Source organism: Oncorhynchus masou, chromosome 14, assembly GCF_036934945.1.
Source record: "Oncorhynchus masou masou isolate Uvic2021 chromosome 14, UVic_Omas_1.1, whole genome shotgun sequence".
NCBI classification, from domain to species: domain Eukaryota; kingdom Metazoa; phylum Chordata; class Actinopteri; order Salmoniformes; family Salmonidae; genus Oncorhynchus; species Oncorhynchus masou.
This window is the reverse complement of record NC_088225.1, coordinates 6,816,932-6,837,451: the sequence shown is the minus strand read 5'-3', so window position 1 is coordinate 6,837,451 and position 20,520 is coordinate 6,816,932. Positions and strand designations below refer to the sequence as shown.

Genomic DNA, 20,520 nt, shown 5'->3' with positions numbered 1-20,520 from the left:
TGTTTGCGGAACGCTGTAATATTGTAGAAGAAGAAGAATGTGAGCATGCGCATTGTCGCAAATGCCGTTTGGCGTTGTGACTCCATTTATGCGGTATTTCCAAGCGGGAAGCAGCAGCCAGGCCAGCAAGATTAATACAGTGGTCGGTTAGACAGCAGTCTCTCCGATTATAGACTTCGCTGGTAGGGGATCTACAAAAAAAAAAGGAATATGCCCCGAGAAATCATAACACTTCAACTTGGCCAATGTGGAAACCAAAGTACGGTGAAGTCTTTCCCCTGCTACAAATTATTAGCTAGCTAACGTTAGTACATATACCTAACGTTAACAACTGTAGGCATAGCAATGCTAGCCAACAGCTAGACTAGTAGTAAAATAACAACTACTGGACTTGCACGTATCATGCATGGGTTTGGTGTTGTAATTAAATGCATCTTATTTCCACTCCATTGCAGTTGGTTTTGAGTTTTGGAAACAACTCTGTGCAGAGCATGGCATCAGTCCGGAGGGGATTGTGGAGGAGTTCGCCACAGAGGGCACTGACAGGAAGGATGTCTTCTTCTATCAGGTACAGAACATTTTTGGCTAGCTAGATAAGTGGGTCAGGTTCCTATCCCGGGTATGGAGCCATGGGGAGAGAGTGCGTGTAGGCATCGCATCTTATCACCCTGTATCCTTCTCAACCGTATTGGAGAAGTTTCAAGGTCCCCTCAAACCGTCTTCTCCAATGTGTTTTGAGAAGGAAACGAGGAGCAAGGATGTGAGGAGTCAAGAAAATATTAATTGAGAAAGGGCGATAGACTAGAGGGAATCCTTGCCTCTCTGTCTATTGGTCCTGATGTGGGCTTGGCAGGTTGCTAGATTTGGCTTCAAACTAAAGTACAGTACATGACAGTTATCCACTGACTATACAGACAGGGAAAGTTAAATATAGGTAAAAATAAATAATAATAATACTTTTTTTAAAGACAGATCTTCCAAAGGTGGTGGAGTGGCATTCTTTACCAGCGAACACCTTCAGTGCTCGGCTGTCTCCTCCAAGTCTGTCCCCAAACAATTGGATTTGCTGGTTTTTAGCATTGCACTTTGAAATAACTCTTTGTTGACTGTTGCTGGGTGTTATGGGCCACCATCAACACCAGCCTGTACCCTACCTGCTCTCTCATGACCCCTTACACGAAGTCTGAATTTGTCCTGCTAGGTGACCTAAACTGGGACATACTTAAACCACCTGACCAAGTCCTAAAGCAATTGGACTCCCTAAATCTTTCTCAGATTATTACCAATCTCACAAGGTATGACTCTAAACACCCAGAAAAGGCTACTCTCCTTGATGTTATTGTCACAAATCATCTCAATAGGTATCACACTGGTGTTTTCTGTAATGACCTTAGTGATCACTGTTTTACAGCCTGTGTTTGTTATGGCTGCTCAGTGAAACAACCTGACGCTAAAAAACTTTAATGAGCAAGCCTTCCTTCATGACCTGGCCTCTGTAAATTGGTGTAGAATCCGCTTGATCCCCTCTGTTGAAGATGCTTGGACCTTCTTTTTTGATATTTTCAGTGGTATTGTTAACAAATGCTCACCCATAAAGAAAATGAGAATTAAAAACCAGTTCAACCCCTGGTTTGACTGTGATCTTGTAGACTTACTCCACCTCAAGAATTCCATTTGGTGAAAGGCTCGGCATGCTCGGACTGATGGGCTCTCGTCCAGGCAAATGAGAAATATGTGCACTCAGGCTATCTGGAAGGCCAGAGTTTAAGGAGAAGTTCTCTCTGGGTCTAACCCCAAGAACTTCTGGAAAATGGTTAAAGACCAGGAGAATAAACCCTCCTCCTCACAGCTGTCCATGTCCCTTAATGTTGATGTGGTTGTTACTGACAAGGAGCACATGGCTAAGCTCTTTAATCACTTCCTTAAGTCAGGATTCCTATTTGACTCAGCCATGCCTCCTTGCCCGTCCAACATTTCCTCATCTCCCACCCCTTCTAATGCTACTAGCCCCGATGCTCCGCCCTCTTTTTTCCCCCTGCTGGTGGTCACTGAGTCTGAGTTGCTAAAGGAGCTCTTAAAACTTAACATCTGGGTCAGATGGTTTAGACCCTTTCATCTTTAAGGTTGCTGTCCCTATCGTTGCCTCCAACCCTTTTAACCTGTCTCTCCTCTCTGAGGATGTTCCCATTGCTTGGAAGGCAGCCACGTCGTGTCCTTTATTTAAAGGGGGAGATCAAGCTGATCCTAAATGTTATAGGCCTATTGCTAGTTTGCCCTGTATATCAAAAGTGTTGGAAAAACTTGTCAATAATCAACTGACTGGCTTTCTTGATGTCTATAGTATTCTCTATGGTATGCAATCTTGTTTCCGCTCAGGTTGTGGATGTGTCACTGCAACCTTAAAGGTCCTCAATGATGTCTCCATTGCCCTTGATTCTAAGCAATGTTGTGCTGCTATTTTTATTAACTTGGCCAAAGCTTTTGATACGGTAGACCATTCCATTCTTGTGGGCAGGCCATGGAGTATTGGTGTCTCCGAGGGGTTTTTGGCCTGGTTTGCTAACTGCCTCTCTCAAAGAGTGCAGTGTATAAAGTCAGAACATCTGCTGTCTCAGCCACTGCCTGTCGCAATGGCAGTGCCTCAAGGCTCGATCGTAGGCCACACACTCTTTTCAATGTACATCAACAACATAGTTCAGGCAGTAGGAAGCTCTCTCATCCATTTATACGCAGATGATAGTCTTATACTCAGCTGGCCCCTCCCCAGATGTTGTGTTAAACGCTCTACATCAAAGCTTTCTCTGCTCTTAACCTTATGAACACCTCCCAAAACAAAGGTCATGTGGTTTGGTAAGAAGAATGCCCCTCTCCCCACAGGTGTGATTACTTCCTCTGAGGGTTTAGAGCTTGAGGTAGTCACCTCATACAATTACTTGGGAGTAAGGCTAGACGGTACACTGTCCTTCTCTCAGCACATATCAAAGCTGCAGGCTAAGGTTAAATCTAGGCTTGGTTTCCTCTATCGTAATCGCTCCTCTTTCACCCCAGGTGCCAAACTAACCCTGATTCAGATGACCCTCTTACCCATGCTAGATTACAGAGACGTAATTTATAGATCGGCAGGTACGGGTGCTCTCGAGCGGCTAGATGTTCTTTACCATTCGGCCATCAGATTTGCCACCAATGCTCCTTATAGGACACATCACTGCACTCTATACTCCTCTGTAAACTGGTCATCTCTGTATACCCATCGCAAGACCCACTGGTTGATGCTTATTTATAAAACTCTCTTAGGCCTCACTCCCTCCTATCTGAGATATCTACTGCATCCATCATCCTCCACATACAACACCTGTTCTGCCAGTCACTTTCTGTTAAAGGTCCCCAAAGCACACACATCCCTGGGTCGCTCTTCTTTTCAGTTCACTGCAGCTAGCGACTGGAACGAGCTGCAACAAACACTCAAACTGGACAGTTGCATCTCTTCATTCTAAGACTCAATAATTGACCCTCTTCCTGACAGTTGTGGCTGCTTCGCATGCTGTATTATTGTCTCTACCTTTTTGCACTTTGCTGTTGTCTGTGCCCAATAATGTCTGTATCATGTTTTGTGCTGCTACCATGTTGTGTTGCTACCATGTTGTTGTGTTGTGTTACAACCATGCCTTGTTGTCATGTGTTGCTGCCATGTTGTGCCATGCTTTGTTGTCTTAGGTCTTTCTTTATGTGGTGTGTCTCTTGTCGTGATGTGTGTTTTGTCCTATATTTTTATTTTAGATATTTTTTTAAATCCCAGCCCCCGTCCCCACAGGATGCCTTTTGGTAGGTCATCATTGTAAATAACAATTTGTTCTTAACTGACTTGCCTAGTTAGAAATAAAAACTAATGATGTGGTGCAGCAGCTGCTGTATTGACACGAAATGGACAGCGTGCATCACGGACTGTACCATTTATTCCCCACTAGATGGAGCAGTCTAATAATTTATGGCAGTCAGCGTTCACCATGTTACTGCGATCAAATATTATTGGTCACATACACATGTTTAGCGGATGTTATTGCAGTTGTAGAGACATGTTTGTGATCATAGCTCCAACACAAATCTAAAAGTGAAAGAATGGAATTGAGAATGATATAAATATTAGATTGAGCAATGTCGGAGTGGCATTGACTGAAATACAGTAGAATAGAATACAGTATATACATATGAGATGAGTAAACGTTATTAAAGTGGCAAGTGATTCCAAGTCTGTATATAGGGCAGCAGCCTCCAAGGTGCAGGGTTGTGTAGTCGGGTGGAAGCCGGCTAGTGATGGCTATTTAACAGTCTGATGGCCTTAAGATCGAAGCTGTTTGTCAGTCTCTCGGTCCCAGCATTGATACACCTGTACTGACCTCGCCTTCTGGATGATAGCGGGGTGAACAGGCCGTGGCTCGGGGTGTTTGATGTCCTTGATGCTCTTTTTGGCCTTCCTGTGACATCGGGTGCCGTAGGTAGTCACCAAACTACTATTATTATTGTGTATGCTTTGCTTTCTGTGCATCAAGTAGGAGTAAGTCTTACCCCTCTCTCTATATGGTCCACAGGCAGACGATGAACATTACATCCCCCGTGCTGTTTTGTTGGATCTGGAGCCCAGGGTGATCCACTCTATCCTCAACTCCCCCTACGCCAACCTGTACAACCCAGAGAACATCTACCTGTCGGAGCACGGAGGAGGTGCAGGGAACAACTGGGCCAGTGGCTTCTCGCAGGTGACTATGTGGACCATGTTGTTGGTTGTAGCTAGGCCAGAGGCTAAAGGACAGCGTCCATGTAGAGAATAAAAGCTTTAGCCTTGAGGCGAATAATGCATATCTAGTAGAAGTTTGGTTATGTTGTTGTTATAATTCTTTAGTAACTACATTCACCCATATAACTATCTGGAATAATGCATGTCTTGTTGTTTGCAGGGTGAGAAAATCCACGAGGAGATCTTCGATATCATCGACAGAGAGGCGGACGGCAGCGACAGCTTGGAGGCAAGCCCACTCTTTCTCAGTCTCTGATTGGTCCACAGAGCGTATGGGGTGAAAGCTAAGGAGTCGGCAGGCCTGAGTTTGGAAGCATTCCAACAATTCTCCCGTCTCATACACACACTGCACTGACTGCATATCCTGCCTCACGTGAGGAGAACATTGGAGGGAGAAACTGAAAATGGGAAGGGACTATCCAGAATGAAACACTTCCTGATTCCTGTCTCCATATGTAACTGACTGACGTGTGAAAGGAATATAGGTTTTTCGGTTCTTTTTTTTTTTACTCTTTCCCTTCAGTTGTGCTGTGGTGGAAAGCAGGCTTTCTTTGGTGACTTATAATGGGTAACCTTAAGAGAGGACACATAAAATGGGAGCCCACACATGTCATCTTAAAACTAGTAAATGCTGTTATTTCAAGCCTTTTGCAAAAAAAAAAAAAAAGTTCCTCAACTGCCACTGTAAGGTTGCCTCCCTTAAAACAACATGACTTTCCCCATAGAAGTCTGTGTCATTTCTGTTGCCCCTACTCTTTATGACCCCACATTATTATTTAGAGTGTGTGGACATGCATTTGAGAGGGTGTGTGTGAGAGAGTGTGTGGCATGCCGTGTTGGGTGGTAATAGCTGGACTGGAGTAGAAGGCAGGTATTACATGGCTGTCTAGGCGAAGGAGAGAGCCTACTTGTGGGGTTGGGTGGGTGGAGAGTGGGAGGCGTAAACACATGTCGTGGCACAGTACAATAAATACTACTACTTAACCTGATGGATGTAATCTAAAATGTAGATTTCTGCCTAAATAGACATACTCAAAAGTAATAATATATCATGAGAGGGTCATAAACAACTAGTAATGCTGCATACTCCGAGGAAGATTAAAATCTCACTTTTCTGGTATAAATAGTTATACATTTCTCAGGTGTAGTCACTTTTGAGGTAACAAGTACACATTAAAAATATGATCAAAATATGAAATACACACTGAGTATACTAAACATTAGGAACACCTTCCTAATATTGAGTTGCCCTCAGAACAGCCTCGATTCGTTGGGGCATGGACTCTACAAGGTGTCGGAAGCGTTCCACAGGGATGCTGGATGTCCTTTGGGTGGTATACCATTCTTGATCTACACGGGAAACTGTTGAGCGTGAAAAACCCAGCAGTGTTCTTAACACAAACCGGTGTGCCTGGCACCTACTACCATACCCCATTCAAAGGCACTTAAATTTTTTTGTCTTACAAATTCACCCTCTGAATGGCACACACACAATCCATGTCTCAAGGCTTAAAAATCCTTCTTTAACCTGTCTCCTCCCCTTCCTCTACACTGATTAAAGAGGATTTAACATGTGGCATCAATAAGGGATCATAGCTTTCACCTAGATTCACCTGGTCAGTCTATGTCATGGAAAAAGCAGGTGTTCTTCATGTTTTGGACACTCAGTGTATGTGATGTAGATCCTATTCAACAAAAGTTGATGAATAGGGCTTGAAATAACTGATATGCTTTCTAAATATAGTAACAATCAAATTATAAATCGACTAACTATAGGATTTTACTTTCCTTATACCTGTAAAATAGATATGATAATATTTAGTAACAGTACAAAATTGACCTGGTTAAATAAAAAATAGGAATTACATAGAACTAGACAGATAATATTCTGCCCTGCGTCCTCTGATTAACGCACAGACGCCACTCAAATGCCCGCCGACTACATCACACCATCTTTAAGCAGTGAGCACAAACTGATTTAGTCCAGCTGTGACCAAGAGAAAGTGGTTTGTTTCTAACAATTCTACAAAATGCTTTTGTATTGTATTTTCGTGTTGGGAGTTTTAAATCCCTGTGTGAATATCACATCGAGATGAGAGACGCATCAATAGAATCGTAGGGGTGTCAGCTGTCAGGAAATATGCGAGTGATAGTGACGCACTGAGCCAGAGGAAATTGCTCGTTTGTCTGAATGGGCCCAAAAATTGTAGACGTTTTAATCTTTTCACCCAGAGCAGTGAAATTAAGGAATTACGATGGTTCTGTTTCTCTGTTGCAGGGTTTTGTCCTTTGTCACTCCATCGCTGGGGGAACCGGGTCCGGACTGGGATCCTACCTGCTGGAGAGGCTCAATGACAGGTCTAAACACACACACACACACACACACACAGGGAGGCTGAATTTCCAACCTTTCTGTTTGACTGCTGTAAAGTTAGTAGACTTTTATAATTGATGAAGTAGAAACTCTCTCCTAATTGTAACCATAATTGTCCCAGCCTCCATTGGAGAGATAATATTCTCTCCCTGGGGGCACCTTTTAGTTTTCCACTTTAGGATGTTTTTCTGTGACCTGGTGTGTGCTACTTTTCTATTCTCTTCCTGTGTGTGTTGGCCAGGTACCCTAAGAAACTGGTGCAGACCTACTCTGTGTTTCCTAACCAGGATGAGATGAGCGACGTGGTGGTGCAGCCCTACAACTCACTGCTCACACTCAAGAGGCTCACCCAGAACGCAGACTGTGTGGTGAGCAAGAAATACACACACATCTACACACACACACTCACCCACCCTCACTCATCTGTGCTTTTTGCCTTCGTCTGGCTTGCGTTGTGTGGGGAATAGACAAAAGGTTATTTCCTGGAATCAAATCCATGCTCTGATGTTGCATGGTAATTTTTTCGAGAACGTCCCCTTGTGCCGTTAAAATGTGATTTAAAAAAATAAATAAATACTGAAGACAAGACGTGCCAGTTCCACGCTATCTTGTTATTGTTGAAAGTTACAAACATCCTGTCCAAACTGGTACGGTCTCATTATCCCCCAAAACACCACAGGATGGGGACGGACAAGCCTCATCGCTCTCCTGTCTCTCTCTCCTCAGGCAAGCTCCATGGCCAAGTCTTAGAGAGAGGAAGTTGAACTCGGAGCCACAGGGCCTGTATATCATGAATAATTTTTTTAGGACCGTCGCTGCCAGCCCGGCAACACGCTGTAACAGAAAGGGATTCTTCCCTGGCTGCTGGTGTGTATGACTGGTAATGAGGCGGTGTTGGTGGACATTTACATCTCTGGATGATTACATCTTTGCTGCCTGGGATTGATGATTGTATTAGTTCCCGAGATGCTCTGACGGCCTAATGTTTCTCCTCTCCAATATCTACTTCCTCCTGCAGGAGTTTACGCAAGGGCCTCTACACAGGCTTATTGGGTTAGCCCCCACAGCTAATAGAATCTATGTGGAGAAAAATTGGTTCCCCTGTTAGTGACGCACAGTTTGTGCCTCAATGCTTCAGTCTTCACACAGCAGCACACTGTCTACTCTGCTTTACCCATCAAGACTGACTGGAGGATTGGATTACAGCCCACTGTTAACTAGTCTCTATCACACAGCATCTCTCTCTTGCCTCTGTTTCCCCTAATTCTAAAGTCAAACCTCCCCATTGCTGTCTTTCTGTGGAAATGTCAATCTTCTGACCTCATGTCTACACATCCCTCTCATTCTGTTTCTCTTTTTGACTTGTGTGTGTGTGTGTGTGTGTCAGGTGGTACTGGACAACACTGCTCTGAACCGCATCGCCACCGACAGGCTGCACATCCAGAACCCCTCCTTCTCCCAGATCAACCAGCTGGTGAGTGATTGACACCTGCCACTCAGGTGCAAGCTCCACCTCCCTCCCTAGTGGTGTTCTCAATATCCAGGTTCTAGATCACAAGACACCCGAGAGGAGAAAGTGTTTTTTAACAGAGGCGTTTTGATAGCCTGGTCCCAGATCTGTTTGTGCTGTCTTGCCAAGTCGGTAATACAACACAAACTGAACTGTGACCAGGCTACTGTTTATCGCCTACTGGCTGTGACCCAGATATGATTAGGCGAATACAGAGAGCGTGTATGCGTGAGGTAAACCTCACACTGTTTGTTCAAACCTCAGGACATTCTGACTAACTAGTTAGACTAGTTACTCCTCACACTTTAGCTGTCAAACTGGATCTCACACTCCCTAGGAATTATTGTTGAATGAACACCCAGTGATTGTTTAAAAAACAAAATTGTGGTCAAATATGTCTATATCCCTAGGGCTGTGGCGGTCATGGGATTCGGATGACTAGTTGGCCATGCAAATGAACTCGGACACCGTAATAACTGGTCAAATGTTATATTATTATTATTATTTATATATATTTTTTAAATTCCCCTTTCCTCTGCTCCTGACTGCATGTGCTGCCATAGAAATAGAATAAATAGAACAGGTGTCCCCATTCAATGGTGGCATAATGGGTGGACTGGCGGCTATTGCGAGTGTACCCGTAGGAACAAAGGAGGAAGTAAAAGCAGGAAGTGTACCTGTCAAAATGTGCTCTGATTTGTTGATTCAACTCAACTGACATTACAAAAACTACATTCCATTGCATGAGCCACGTCAGTTAAAATCATTTGAATGAACATTCTACATTTCCATGGAAAGTATTGTATCACAATACCAGGTAGCCGTTGCGAGTGTACCAGTTTACCAGTCAAATTGCCAGGGTTAGAGGTGCCAAGTCTGTTCTATTCATTATATTTCTATGTGTGCCGCTGCAGGGAGGGGAACACTGTCTAGGCAACTCCTTGCTTGTTTCAACAAGGAACAGCAGTTTCATCACGTTAAGAGTCCATGTTACTGTAGAAACGGACTCGGCCTCACGAATTCCGTCTTCAGTCAGCTGTTCATTCCACCCCCAAATAATATTTAAACAGTTGTGCCGGTTATTTATTTTCATGACAGTTGTTCATACAGTAATTGTGCCAGCCCTATATACCCCTCTCTAGGCTAACCTTCTAACCATACAATCTCATATATCATGTCTTTTTTTAAAACATTAAATACTGTAAAAACACCAGCAAATCAGCCCCAAGTGATTTTAATTTTGGAAATCTGTTCCAAAGTATTCTCACGCATAATAGAGACCATACTGTATATGTGATCGTATACAAATGTAAGCAAGGTTTGAAATATTTTACCTATTTGGGCTTCTTGCAGTCTACAAATGATTTATAAATATTTTCCGGCTCCCTGACAATCCACTCATGAAAAAATTGTCCCGCGGCTGAATCTAGGTGATGATCCTTGTCATAAAGGCTTTATTTCTTATGACCACTGTACACTCCTGGTGATTGCCCGGCAGAAATTGACAAGATTACGGAAATAAAAACAGCCACAAGTAATTATGTCAACTAAATTTTTTTTTTCTCTCCACAGGTTTCCACCATCATGTCAGCCAGCACAACCACTCTGCGTTACCCTGGATATATGAACAACGACCTGATTGGTCTGATTGCCTCTCTCATCCCCACGCCCCGCCTTCACTTCCTCATGACTGGCTACACACCGCTCACCACTGACCAATCGGTAAGTAGTTCTCAGTGACCGCGTAGTACGTCTTGGTGCTTTCAAGACACCTGTGAACTCTGGAAAAAATCATGACGTCCGTGATCTTCAGGTCTGAAAGTTGGACCTCTATAAAGATGCGATTGGATGACCGTTCAAAACAATAAAACCCAGTCGGCGCTCGTTTTTTCCAAAACACTGAAGTCTTCATCAAACGTATTTTTATTATTATTCTTCTGCATGCTACTCTTACACCATTTAGGCTCGAAACGCCATTCAAACTTTAAAATGTGAAGACTGGTCCGGAATGGTGTGCTTGCATCCAACTTTCTTTTTTTTTACGATTTATACTTTTGAAACTACATTTTTTCATTCATTTTAATGGGACTTTTTTCAAGATTCTAGAGCTCCTTATTGTAACGTCACTTCCAACATTCACTGTAACACAATGCAACTTTTGACAAAAATCTGCTATTTTGACCACTTTGCCAACAACTCAGACAAATTTAGAGCGTAGACGAGAAAGGTCTCGAATTTGTGATTTTGTTTTACCAACCTCTTTCACCGCTTAAGCTATTAACTCCAAACCAACGCTGAGATGTTTAGACTGACCCTATTTAGATTACTTGTCAAAAGATTTTTGATACTATATATACTTTTAAAACTATAACCCTTTTAAAATGTGCATAAATGAACATGGGTTTGCACGAAAGCCATAAGAATACAGAGGTAACCATTCAGTGGTCCTGCTGCTTGGCCAATTAATCGACAAGACCAACTTACACAGTTCTGGCTATCCTAACTATCCTATTCTTTCAAAGATTTATCAACTATAGCTATACACATTTGCATAAAATAACTATCCAACTGGCTTCATCAATAAGTGCATCGATGATGTCGTCCCCATTGATTACAGGCAACATCCTGCCGCTTTCAAGGAGTGGGGCTCTAACCCGGAAGCTTATGAGATGCTATGCCCTCAGACAAACCATCAAACAGGCAAAGCATCAATACAGGACTAAGATAAAATCGTACTACACCGGTTCCGACGCTCATCGGATGAGGCAGGGCTTGCAACTATTACAGACTACAAAGGGAATCACAGCCGAGAGCTGCCCGGTGACATGAGCCTACCAGACGAGCTAAATTACTCTATGCTCGCTTCGAGGCAAGTAACACTGAAACAAGCATGAGAGCATCAGCTGTTCCAGATGACTGTGTGATCACGCTCTCCGCAGCCGATGTGAGGTAAGACCATTTAAACAGGTCAACATTCACAGGGCCAGACAGATTACCTTCAGATTATTCAGGATCTGTACTCCGAGCATGCGCTGACCAACTGGCAAGTGTCTTCACTGACATGTTCAACCTCTCCCTGTCCGAGTCCGTAATACCAACATGTTTCAAGCAGACCACCATAGTTGCTGTGCCCAAGAACACTAAGGTAACCTGCCTAAATGACTACCAACCCGTAGCGCTCACGTCTGTAGCCATGAAATGCTTTGAAAGGCTGGTCATAGCTCACATCAACACCATTATCCCAGAAACCCTAGACCCACTCCAATTTGCATACCGCCCCAACAGATCCACAGATGATGCAATTTCTATTGCACTCCACACTGCCCTTTCACACCTGGACAAAAGGAACACCTATGTGAGAATGGTGTTCATTGACTACAGCTCAGCGTTCAACACCATAGTGCCCTCAAAGCTCATCACTAAGCTAAGGACCCTGGGACTAAACACCTCCCTATGGAACTGGATCCTGGACTTCCTGACGGGCCGCCCCCAGGTGGTAAGGGTAGGTAACAACACATCCACCATGCTGATCCTCAACACAGGGGCCCCTCAGGTGTGTGTGCTCAGTCCCCTCCTGTACTCCCTGTTCACTCATGACTGCACGACCAGGCACGACTCCAACATCATCATTAAGTTTGCCGATGACACAACAGTGGTAGGCCTGATCACCGACAACGACGAGACAGCCTATAGGGAGGAGATCAGAGACCTGACCGTGTGGGGCAAGAACAACAACCTCTCCCTCAATGTGATCAAGACAAAGGAGATGATTTGTGGACTACAGGAAAAGGAGGACCGAGCACACCCCCATTCTCATCAACAGGGCTGTAGTGGAGCAGGTTGAGAGCTTCAAGTTCCTTGGTGTCCACATCACCAACAAACTAACATGGTCCAAGCACACCTGGACAGTCGTGAAGAGGGCACGATGAAACCTATCCCCCTCAAGGGACTGAAAAGACTTGGCATGGGTCCCCAGATCCTCAAAAGTTTCTACAGCTGCACCATCGAGAGCATCCTGACGGGTTGCATAACTGACGGGTATGGCAACTGCTCGGCCTCCGACCGCAAGGCACTATAGAGGGTAGTGCGTGCCTGCCATCCAGGACCTCTATATAAGGCGGTGTTAGAGGACGCCCTAAAAATTGTCAGACTCCAGCCACCCTAGTTATAGACTGTTCTCTCTGCTACCGCACGGCAAGCGGTACCGGAGCGCCAGGTCTAGGTCCAAGAGGCTTCTAAACAGCTTCTACCCCCAAGCCATAAGACTCGTGAACATCTAATCAAATGGCTACCCAGACTATTTGCATTGCCCCCGCCTCTTTTACGCTGCTGATACTCTGTTATTATCTATGCATAGTCACTTTTAATAACTCTACCTACATGTACATATTACCTCAATTACCTCGACTAACCACACTATGACCGAGCCCCCTCTGTATATAGCCTCGCTATTGTTATTTTCCTGCTGCTCTTTAATTATTTGTTTTATTTCTTACTTTTTGGGGGGTCCTTTTCTTAAAACGGCATTGTTGGCTAAGGGCTTGTAAAGTAAGCATTTCACTGAAAAGTCTACTACACCTGTTGTATTCGGCGCATGTGACAAATGCAACTGGATGTGATTTGAACAGTAACTATTAAACCATTCAAGCTAGAGACACCAAACCGACTTTGACATGTTAAGGGTATCCTAACCTTTCATTTAGCTACTTGTTCAACTATAACCAGTCCCCAACATTACTACTGCGGACACCAGCACTGCTGTAACATATTTCAAAACCATACATACTCTAAAACAAGCTAGGAAGCGCACCACATTTTCTTCAAGAAATGCACTTTTCCGACTTCACTGTCAGCCTGAAGAGTTGGTTTATTAGAACTACAGCTAGCTATTAGTAGGTCTAGATACAAACCTGTTCTACCTAGTTCAACTACCATCAAAATACGTTTAAAGAGCTGTCGTCACTTGATGCATTATCTTATTTCTCTCCCCTAGAACTTTCTAATCATTGCATCATTCAACTAAAATTGAATTTACACTGAATGTTTTACAAAAGTAAATTGTACATGTATTTATCTGAAACCCAGTTGCTTTCCTAAGAGTGTTGTCCACATGCTGTTTTTTTACCCCCTATATTCTGACAGAAGACAATTTTGTCTTGTCTGTCTTTTCAGTTTTCACAACCAACAACTGTAGTTTAAAAATGTTTGTGATCGAACTGCCCCACAATCCAAAGTAACAGACTACCATGTCAACTCCATCCAAGTGATCAGAACAATTATTTTATTGCATTTAACTTTGACTATATGTAACTGCTTTGCTTTAAATGGTAAAGTAAACCTTTAACCTACTACCCCTCCCACAAAAAATACTTTTTAAAGAGTTAAAGCAAGTCCCACCAATTTGTACTAGTTTAATCTCTGTTCTTGAAAACGCAGATCTTGACTGAGTTATCCAACTATCATCTTCTTTTAAAAACATTTTAGTGAACAAAGCATTCCTGTCACTTCTGAATATGCGTGCTTATACATGCCCTCTCCTTTGTTTCTCTCCCAGGTGGCCAGTGTGAGGAAGACCACCGTGCTGGATGTGATGCGGAGGCTGCTGCAGCCCAAGAATGTCATGGTGTCCACGGGCAGGGACAGACAGACCAACCACTGCTACATTGCCATCCTCAACATTATCCAGGGAGAGGTGGACCCCACCCAGGTGTGTGCGTGTGTATATTTAGCATGAGAATGTGTGCTAGCTCAGTGTTTTTTTTTATATATATAAAAAATGTTTTAAAATAAAAACAGTTGTCTTTAACTACGGATGACATTTAAAAAAAAAAGTTCAATATTAGTTCATGAGCTGCTGACTCTGCTTATTTTGGATGTTATAAAGGAGATGGCTGAAGACCCAGTGGATATTGTAATGTCCTTGTGGTGCTGTGTGTTAAACATATTGGTCCAAAAGTTTTTGCAATATCAATACTTTCCATAAGTTGATACAATTCCTGTTTGTGTGAGTGCAGGTCCACAAGAGCCTGCAGAGGATCCGAGAGCGTAAGCTGGCCAGTTTCATCCCCTGGGGTCCAGCCAGCATCCAGGTGGCTTTGTCCAGGAAGTCCCCGTACCTGCCTTCCGCCCACCGCGTCAGCGGCCTGATGATGGCCAATCACACCAGCATCTCCTGTGTAAGCTCCGACCCGCATTCTCATTACAGGTTCTAAAGGTTGGCTACTTGGAGTAGGGTGGCTACTTGGAGTAGGGTGGCTACTTGGAGTAGGGTGGCTACTTGGAGTAGGGTGGCTACTTGGAGTAGGGTGGCTACTTGGAGTAGGGTGGCTACATGGAGTAGGGTGGCTACTTGGAGTAGGGTGGCTACTTGGAGTAGGGTGGCTACTTGGAGTAGGGTGGCTACTTGGAGTAGGGTGGCTACTTGGAGTAGGGTGGCTACTTGGAGTAGGGTGGCTACTTGGAGTAGGGTGGCTACTTGGAGTAGGGTGGCTACTTGGAGTAGGGTGGCTACATGGAGTAGGGTGGCTACATGGAGTAGGGTGGCTACATGGAGTAGGGTGGCTACATGGAGTAGGGTGGCTACTTGGAGTAGGGTGGCTACTTGGAGTAGGGTGGCTACTTGGAGTAGGGTGGCTACTTGGAGTAGGGTGGCTACTTGGAATAGGGTGGCTACTTGGAGTAGGGTGCCTTGTACAAAAATATTTTAAAAGGTGACAAAACTATAATCCTTAGCTAACATTTCAATGGCAAAACACTTCATGGGTTGGTGATGAGTATTTTTGGTATCCTCCTAACACACAGTCAGTGACTGAGGGAATGGGCAGAAAGTGACTAATATTAGGTGTATGTAATGTAATTATGTAATGTATTCACTGCTACAAGTTCACCGGGTGCCCTTTCTCTTCCTCCGTTGCAGCTGTTTGAGCGGACTTGCAAGCAGTACGACAAACTGCGAAAGCGCGAGGCCTTCCTGGAGCAGTTCCGCAAGGAGGACATCTTCAAGGAAAACTTTGACGAGCTGGACAACTCCCGCGAGGTGGTGCAGCAGCTCATCGACGAGTACAGTGCTGCCACGCGGCCCGACTATATCTCCTGGGGAACTCAGGAGCAGTGAGGACAGATGGGATATACACCCCTGTCACATGACATGGGTCTGGTCCCCCTCTACAGCCCAACCAGGGAAAGATGGGGCTGAGCTAGTTGCCTCCTGTGCCACCTCCCCCATCCCTATGGAGAAAAGTGTTCAAGTTCATCCCTGCTGCTTTTCTTCCCCTCTATTCTGTCCTTAAGCTCTGTTTGGGAGTTAAAACAACGCTTCAATCTGTGTGCCTGTATCCAATCCCCACTGATGGTTATGAATAGTAGTGAATGACTAGTCTTTCTCTCTCTCATGCAGGATTCCAAAACGACCCCCGCCACGAGACACTTCATGGATAGTAGATCTGAAAGGATCAAATGGGTATCAGCTCCATCTTGTTCTCTTGACAGGTGGAATGTATGATATTGTGCCCGGTGGTTAGGGGTTGATTTGGAATTCTACATCAGAACTCGTAGCCTTGTTTGGCATTATTTTTATACTGTGTAGTACTACTCTGCTTTTGTGCTGTTCCTTTTGCAGTCACACAGACTAACATACCAGCCGGAGAAACACTCCAGTGTCCTTGAAGGGGGAATGGAATAAAATGCCTGGTGTGACTATTGTCTTTGTACATTCCTGAAAGGTTTATGATACCAGAGAGCATGATAATCAAGCTCTGACAGGGTAGTCAAGTCAATAGGCCTCGGATCAGTTGCTGCTGTCCCGTATCTACTTCCCAACACACACTTAAACCAAAACGTCTGTTTCCAAAGTATGGCAGAGGACAGCCTACTTCTCTACTCTGGTGCCGGAGTGTCACTCCATACTTTCTCTTACTCTACGTGCATCAAGAAGCTTGTTAAATCGCATCTACAGTTTTCCTTCTTTTTTGTAGCCATCCAGATGTATATACTTTTCATGTTGAGCTTTGTGTTGTGAAATTATTTAAAAAATAATAATAATAATAATAATATTCTTCATTGCCATTGGTGGACTTAAATGTGAGCTGTATGCTGGTGTTCATATAAATAATTGTAAAACTATTAGGATAAAGTGGTACTTGTTCATTACTGCATCATGAAGTACAATCACTGACATGCAGTCCTTAGCAGTTAGTCTTTGTATTCTGAAAAGGCCCGCTTCAAAGCTTTTCAAGGGTCCACAAAAGAATGCTAGATAAAGCTTTACAACTCACCTGGAGTGTCTGTGTGCTAATACCCCCCCCCCCCATCAAATTCTACTACGCTACTTCAGGCTTCATTACCTGAAAGAAATGCCGGCGGCTCACTCAGCAATGCCTCTGCTCGGTCAAGCAGGTCAAGTCCATTGTGTCAACCTAAGACACTGTTCAGAAGGAGAGATTTTAGAAATCTTTCTGGTTGCTGGCACCAAAATCCATCCCCTCTGCCAGGCAGCTCCGGTTGAGAACCTAACTATGGACTGTAAACTAGGGCATCAATGAGTGGCTTTGTTTTTCAGTGATACTGAGCCTTAACACAATAACAAAACAGTATGGTACAATGGTGCTGCTTTTGAATTAATTACATAGTCTTTATAGTTTACTTATTGCACATCCAAGTTAGTTAAAAAACAAAACAATAGTGCAATTAACTAGACACATTACACACAGAAGGTACCATGCGGTGTACAAACGAGCTTTAAACAAAGCGAGCTTCAGGTTAGACTGTCGTCTTCCTTTTCATAGTTACACGGAGGGAGGGATCTCCGAGACCGTGAGCGTAGCTGCCTGCAGCTGCAGTATAAAAAGCGAGGGCCTGACTGGACAGTGACTGCCTGCATATCGTATGGGCAGGAGGCAGGGCTGGCTGTGCCATGGTGGGTCCTTCCTCCTGAGGTTAGGGAAAATAAAATCCCACCACAGCCTGGGTTCCTAATCGACTACTGTATTACAACATGACTAAAACTTCTATCGGTCTAAATGACGTTGGGGTGTAACTTTCTAACGTCTGGGTATATTCTCTGAAAAAAAGCTTACAGCAGAACTTCTCTTTGGTCCATGCTCAAACACCACTTTTTAGTTACTTTAAATTAACTTGGACAAAGTCTACCAGCCAAGTAGTGAACACAGATAGGAAATGTGCTGTGGTTTTGTGGCAAAAAAAAAAGTAGTTTAGGACTTTATTCAATCTGTGTTGCTGATTGCGCGATAGAAAAGTCATTTCCAATTGAGTAGACTCATGCAGCGTTTACCGTGATTGCAGTCTCTGCCGATGCGGGAACATTGCCTTTAAACTTCAATCACACTCTTATTAACGCTGAACATCCACGATACGGATTGAATAGAGCCCTTAAGCTATATAGGATCACATGGCTGATCAGTACAGTGACCTAATGGATCTAGATGAGACGTTAATGGGATCATTTCAAAGCCATACTTAAAAAAAAAAATTAAAAACACAAAAACAGCTAGGTTCTTATTTAAGACATTCAAAATGGATGAAATAAAAAGACAACACCAAACAGTGTGTACATAAATAATACTAAGAACGCATCAATAGTCAGGACAGCATTGGTTCTGTATGTCGGCACAGCAGAGAAAAGACAGGGATCTGCATTGTGGTTGTGATGGTCCATGTTACTGGCTGGGGGTTAGGTGAGTACGTCAATTCTTCAGAGTGCGGACAGCTAGCTAATTTCCATCCACACCGAATATGTTCCCCACTGAAACAGAGACTGGGAAATAACAGTTCCACCCTTAAATTGGAGGTTTAGGCCTAGATATAAGATCAATATTGGATCACTTAACTATTAAAAATGAACAGACAAGACATTTAAAAGGCTCCTATCAAGTGTTAGCCATAGTTTCATGTTGGGTTGATAGCTCGGGCAAACAGCAAGTTGACAAAGGGGGAGAAATCAGTGTTTGGTAGAAATAACAGACCAGTCATATCACAAGATCCTTTAGTTTCTGTTACACAGCATTAGGCTGGATCCTTTATAACATCTTGTCCAATCAAATTGTCCCATCCAGTAGTCTCTCCCACCCAGCTTGACAGTAGCAGTTCTGTCCATGACAGCCAGAGTGACTTACTGAGCTCCATCATCTAGTTCAAGTTCACACGGCTTGCTACATCGACAGTTCTAGGTAAGGGAAGCCTGGCTGGGGTCTTTATGAAAACAGACCCTTTCAGAGTGTGTGTGTGAGAGAGAGAAAGGAGGTGAAAGTGTGGGTGTGAGTCAGTCACCCTTTCTATTGCATGAGGGATATTCTAGGAAAGGCAGAGCACCACATGTAGAACAACATAGCAGAGGCACGTTCACAGTTTGTCCTCTGCTCTGCAGAGTGTCTCTAGGTGAGTGGTGTAACTGGTTGGGGAAGTATAGATGTCTAGGCAACAGTGTGTCTCCCTGAAGTATGGCTCTGTGAGTTCTAGGAGATAAGGAGCCACAGCTTCGGGTCCCGTGCCTCACGTTGTCGGGGTGCTGGTTCTCCCATGTGAGAACAGAGGTTGAGTGGCAGGAAGGGGGGAGCTGGCGACACCTCATCAGCACCAACATTGGTTTCTGTGGGTTTCTAGCCTCACTTACAAAACAGGCTCCTCCCCTTCTCGCTCCTTCAGTTGGAAAGCCCAGCGAGGTTTATTGTCACGGATGAGGAGTAAAAACAGCCCTCTCTTTGTTTTGGCTGTGGTGCTGTTCCCAGTGGAGGAGGTGGAGGAAGCAGGCGCAGGGTCTGCTAGGCTGGGGCTCCGAGGAGGCTGTGTATGAGCTGAGGACAGGGGGAAGGGGCACCCATCACACGGGGTGCGAGGGCAGCTCCAGCAGGGTGGGTGTCGGGGGGAGGTGGTGGAAGCCCACCTCGATGGCAGTACCCTCTGTGATGCTCACCACGTCGTCGCCCCTCCCACGCTGGCGACGGATGGCACTGAAATAGGCATTCATCAGCTGCATGATCTCAGTCAGCTGTGACAGAGAGAGAACAGAGGGAGGGGGGAAGAGAGAGAGAGACAGAAGTAGTGAGAGAACAGAACGAGGGAGAGAAAACAGAGAGAGAACAGAGAGTCAGCCTGGTGACAGTGTGAGGAGTGGCTTTCTCAATGTCTGTGTCTGGCACCAACACAGGAGCGAGGGGAGGGAGGGGAGAGATGATGTCATCCAGCTGCTGCTGGAACAGACACAATCCTCCAGGGATGGTCAGAGCGTGATGTGCCTTGGCACATTCTGCAGCAGCACCAGCACTCACACCACTGGACTGAACTTCAGTAAGACACAACCCTAACAACAACAAAGGCAGATGGGATATTGCATTTCAACATATTATGTCTGTGTTTCAGCTGGGTTTTATATCTGTCCTTAAGGTCACAGCAAAATATTGCATTATGATCGTATGTTGTTGTGTTGGCCACCAAGTCCTAACCCCAATTTATCCAACTACCATCAATCCACATCTGGCCTTCCCCCAAACACTATGTGACCTCTGGCCATAACCTTTGCGCTAACTTCAACACGACCCCAGTCCAGTAGCCGGCACCAATTTGAACCCTTACTTCAGCTGCTAACCTTGCCTTAACCGTTGACTTCTAGCTTAACCATATCCCCCTTCAAACCAGCTCCCGTTGAACTCTCTGCCCCATCCACTTAAATCCTCTACGTTTATGACTGAGCAATGTGAGCACCATAGTTCAGAAAAGTATCACCCTCCTTCAGCTGGCCTCCAATTTGCCTGTTCTGCTGCACCAATAAATAAATAAAAGCTACTCTTGTGCCCCGTGAGAGAGAGATCACAGAGAGGGCTTTGTTCCGCG

The 20,520-nt window shown here is 44.5% G+C and overlaps 2 protein-coding genes across 2 annotated transcripts in view; one reads left to right on the top strand and one right to left on the bottom strand.

Annotated features, from left to right (window-relative positions):
- The first annotated feature begins 69 nt into the window (after positions 1–69).
- Positions 70–16,797, top strand: LOC135554057 (tubulin gamma-1 chain). Its single transcript, XM_064986073.1, has 11 exons — positions 70–259; positions 456–568; positions 4,587–4,754; positions 4,953–5,021; positions 7,071–7,150; positions 7,408–7,534; positions 8,554–8,640; positions 10,249–10,398; positions 14,231–14,383; positions 14,691–14,852; positions 15,593–16,797. Exons 1-11 carry the CDS (start codon positions 211–213, stop codon positions 15,788–15,790), a joined length of 1,356 nt encoding a protein of 451 aa, XP_064842145.1. The 5' UTR covers positions 70–210; the 3' UTR covers positions 15,791–16,797.
- A 484-nt stretch (positions 16,798–17,281) lies between these two features.
- LOC135554058 (unconventional myosin-X-like) overlaps positions 17,282–20,520 on the bottom strand; it is a 6,709-nt gene continuing 3,470 nt past the window's right edge. Inside the window, exon 3 of the mRNA XM_064986074.1 lies at positions 17,282–19,678. Within this exon, the coding sequence (XP_064842146.1) occupies positions 19,511–19,678 (168 nt within the window). The 3' untranslated portion in view covers positions 17,282–19,510. The remainder of the gene's footprint in view (positions 19,679–20,520) is intronic.

Excerpts from the sequence above, each read along its gene's own strand:
- LOC135554057 (XM_064986073.1), top strand. The coding sequence starts at position 211 with ATGCCCCGAGAAATCATAACACTTCAACTTGGCCAATGTGGAAACCAA. Across the intron at positions 4,755-4,952 it reads GGGCCAGTGGCTTCTCGCAG|GGTGAGAAAATCCACGAGGA; the intron begins GTGACTATGTGG and ends TGTTGTTTGCAG. Across the intron at positions 14,384-14,690 it reads GAGAGGTGGACCCCACCCAG|GTCCACAAGAGCCTGCAGAG; the intron begins GTGTGTGCGTGT and ends GTGTGAGTGCAG.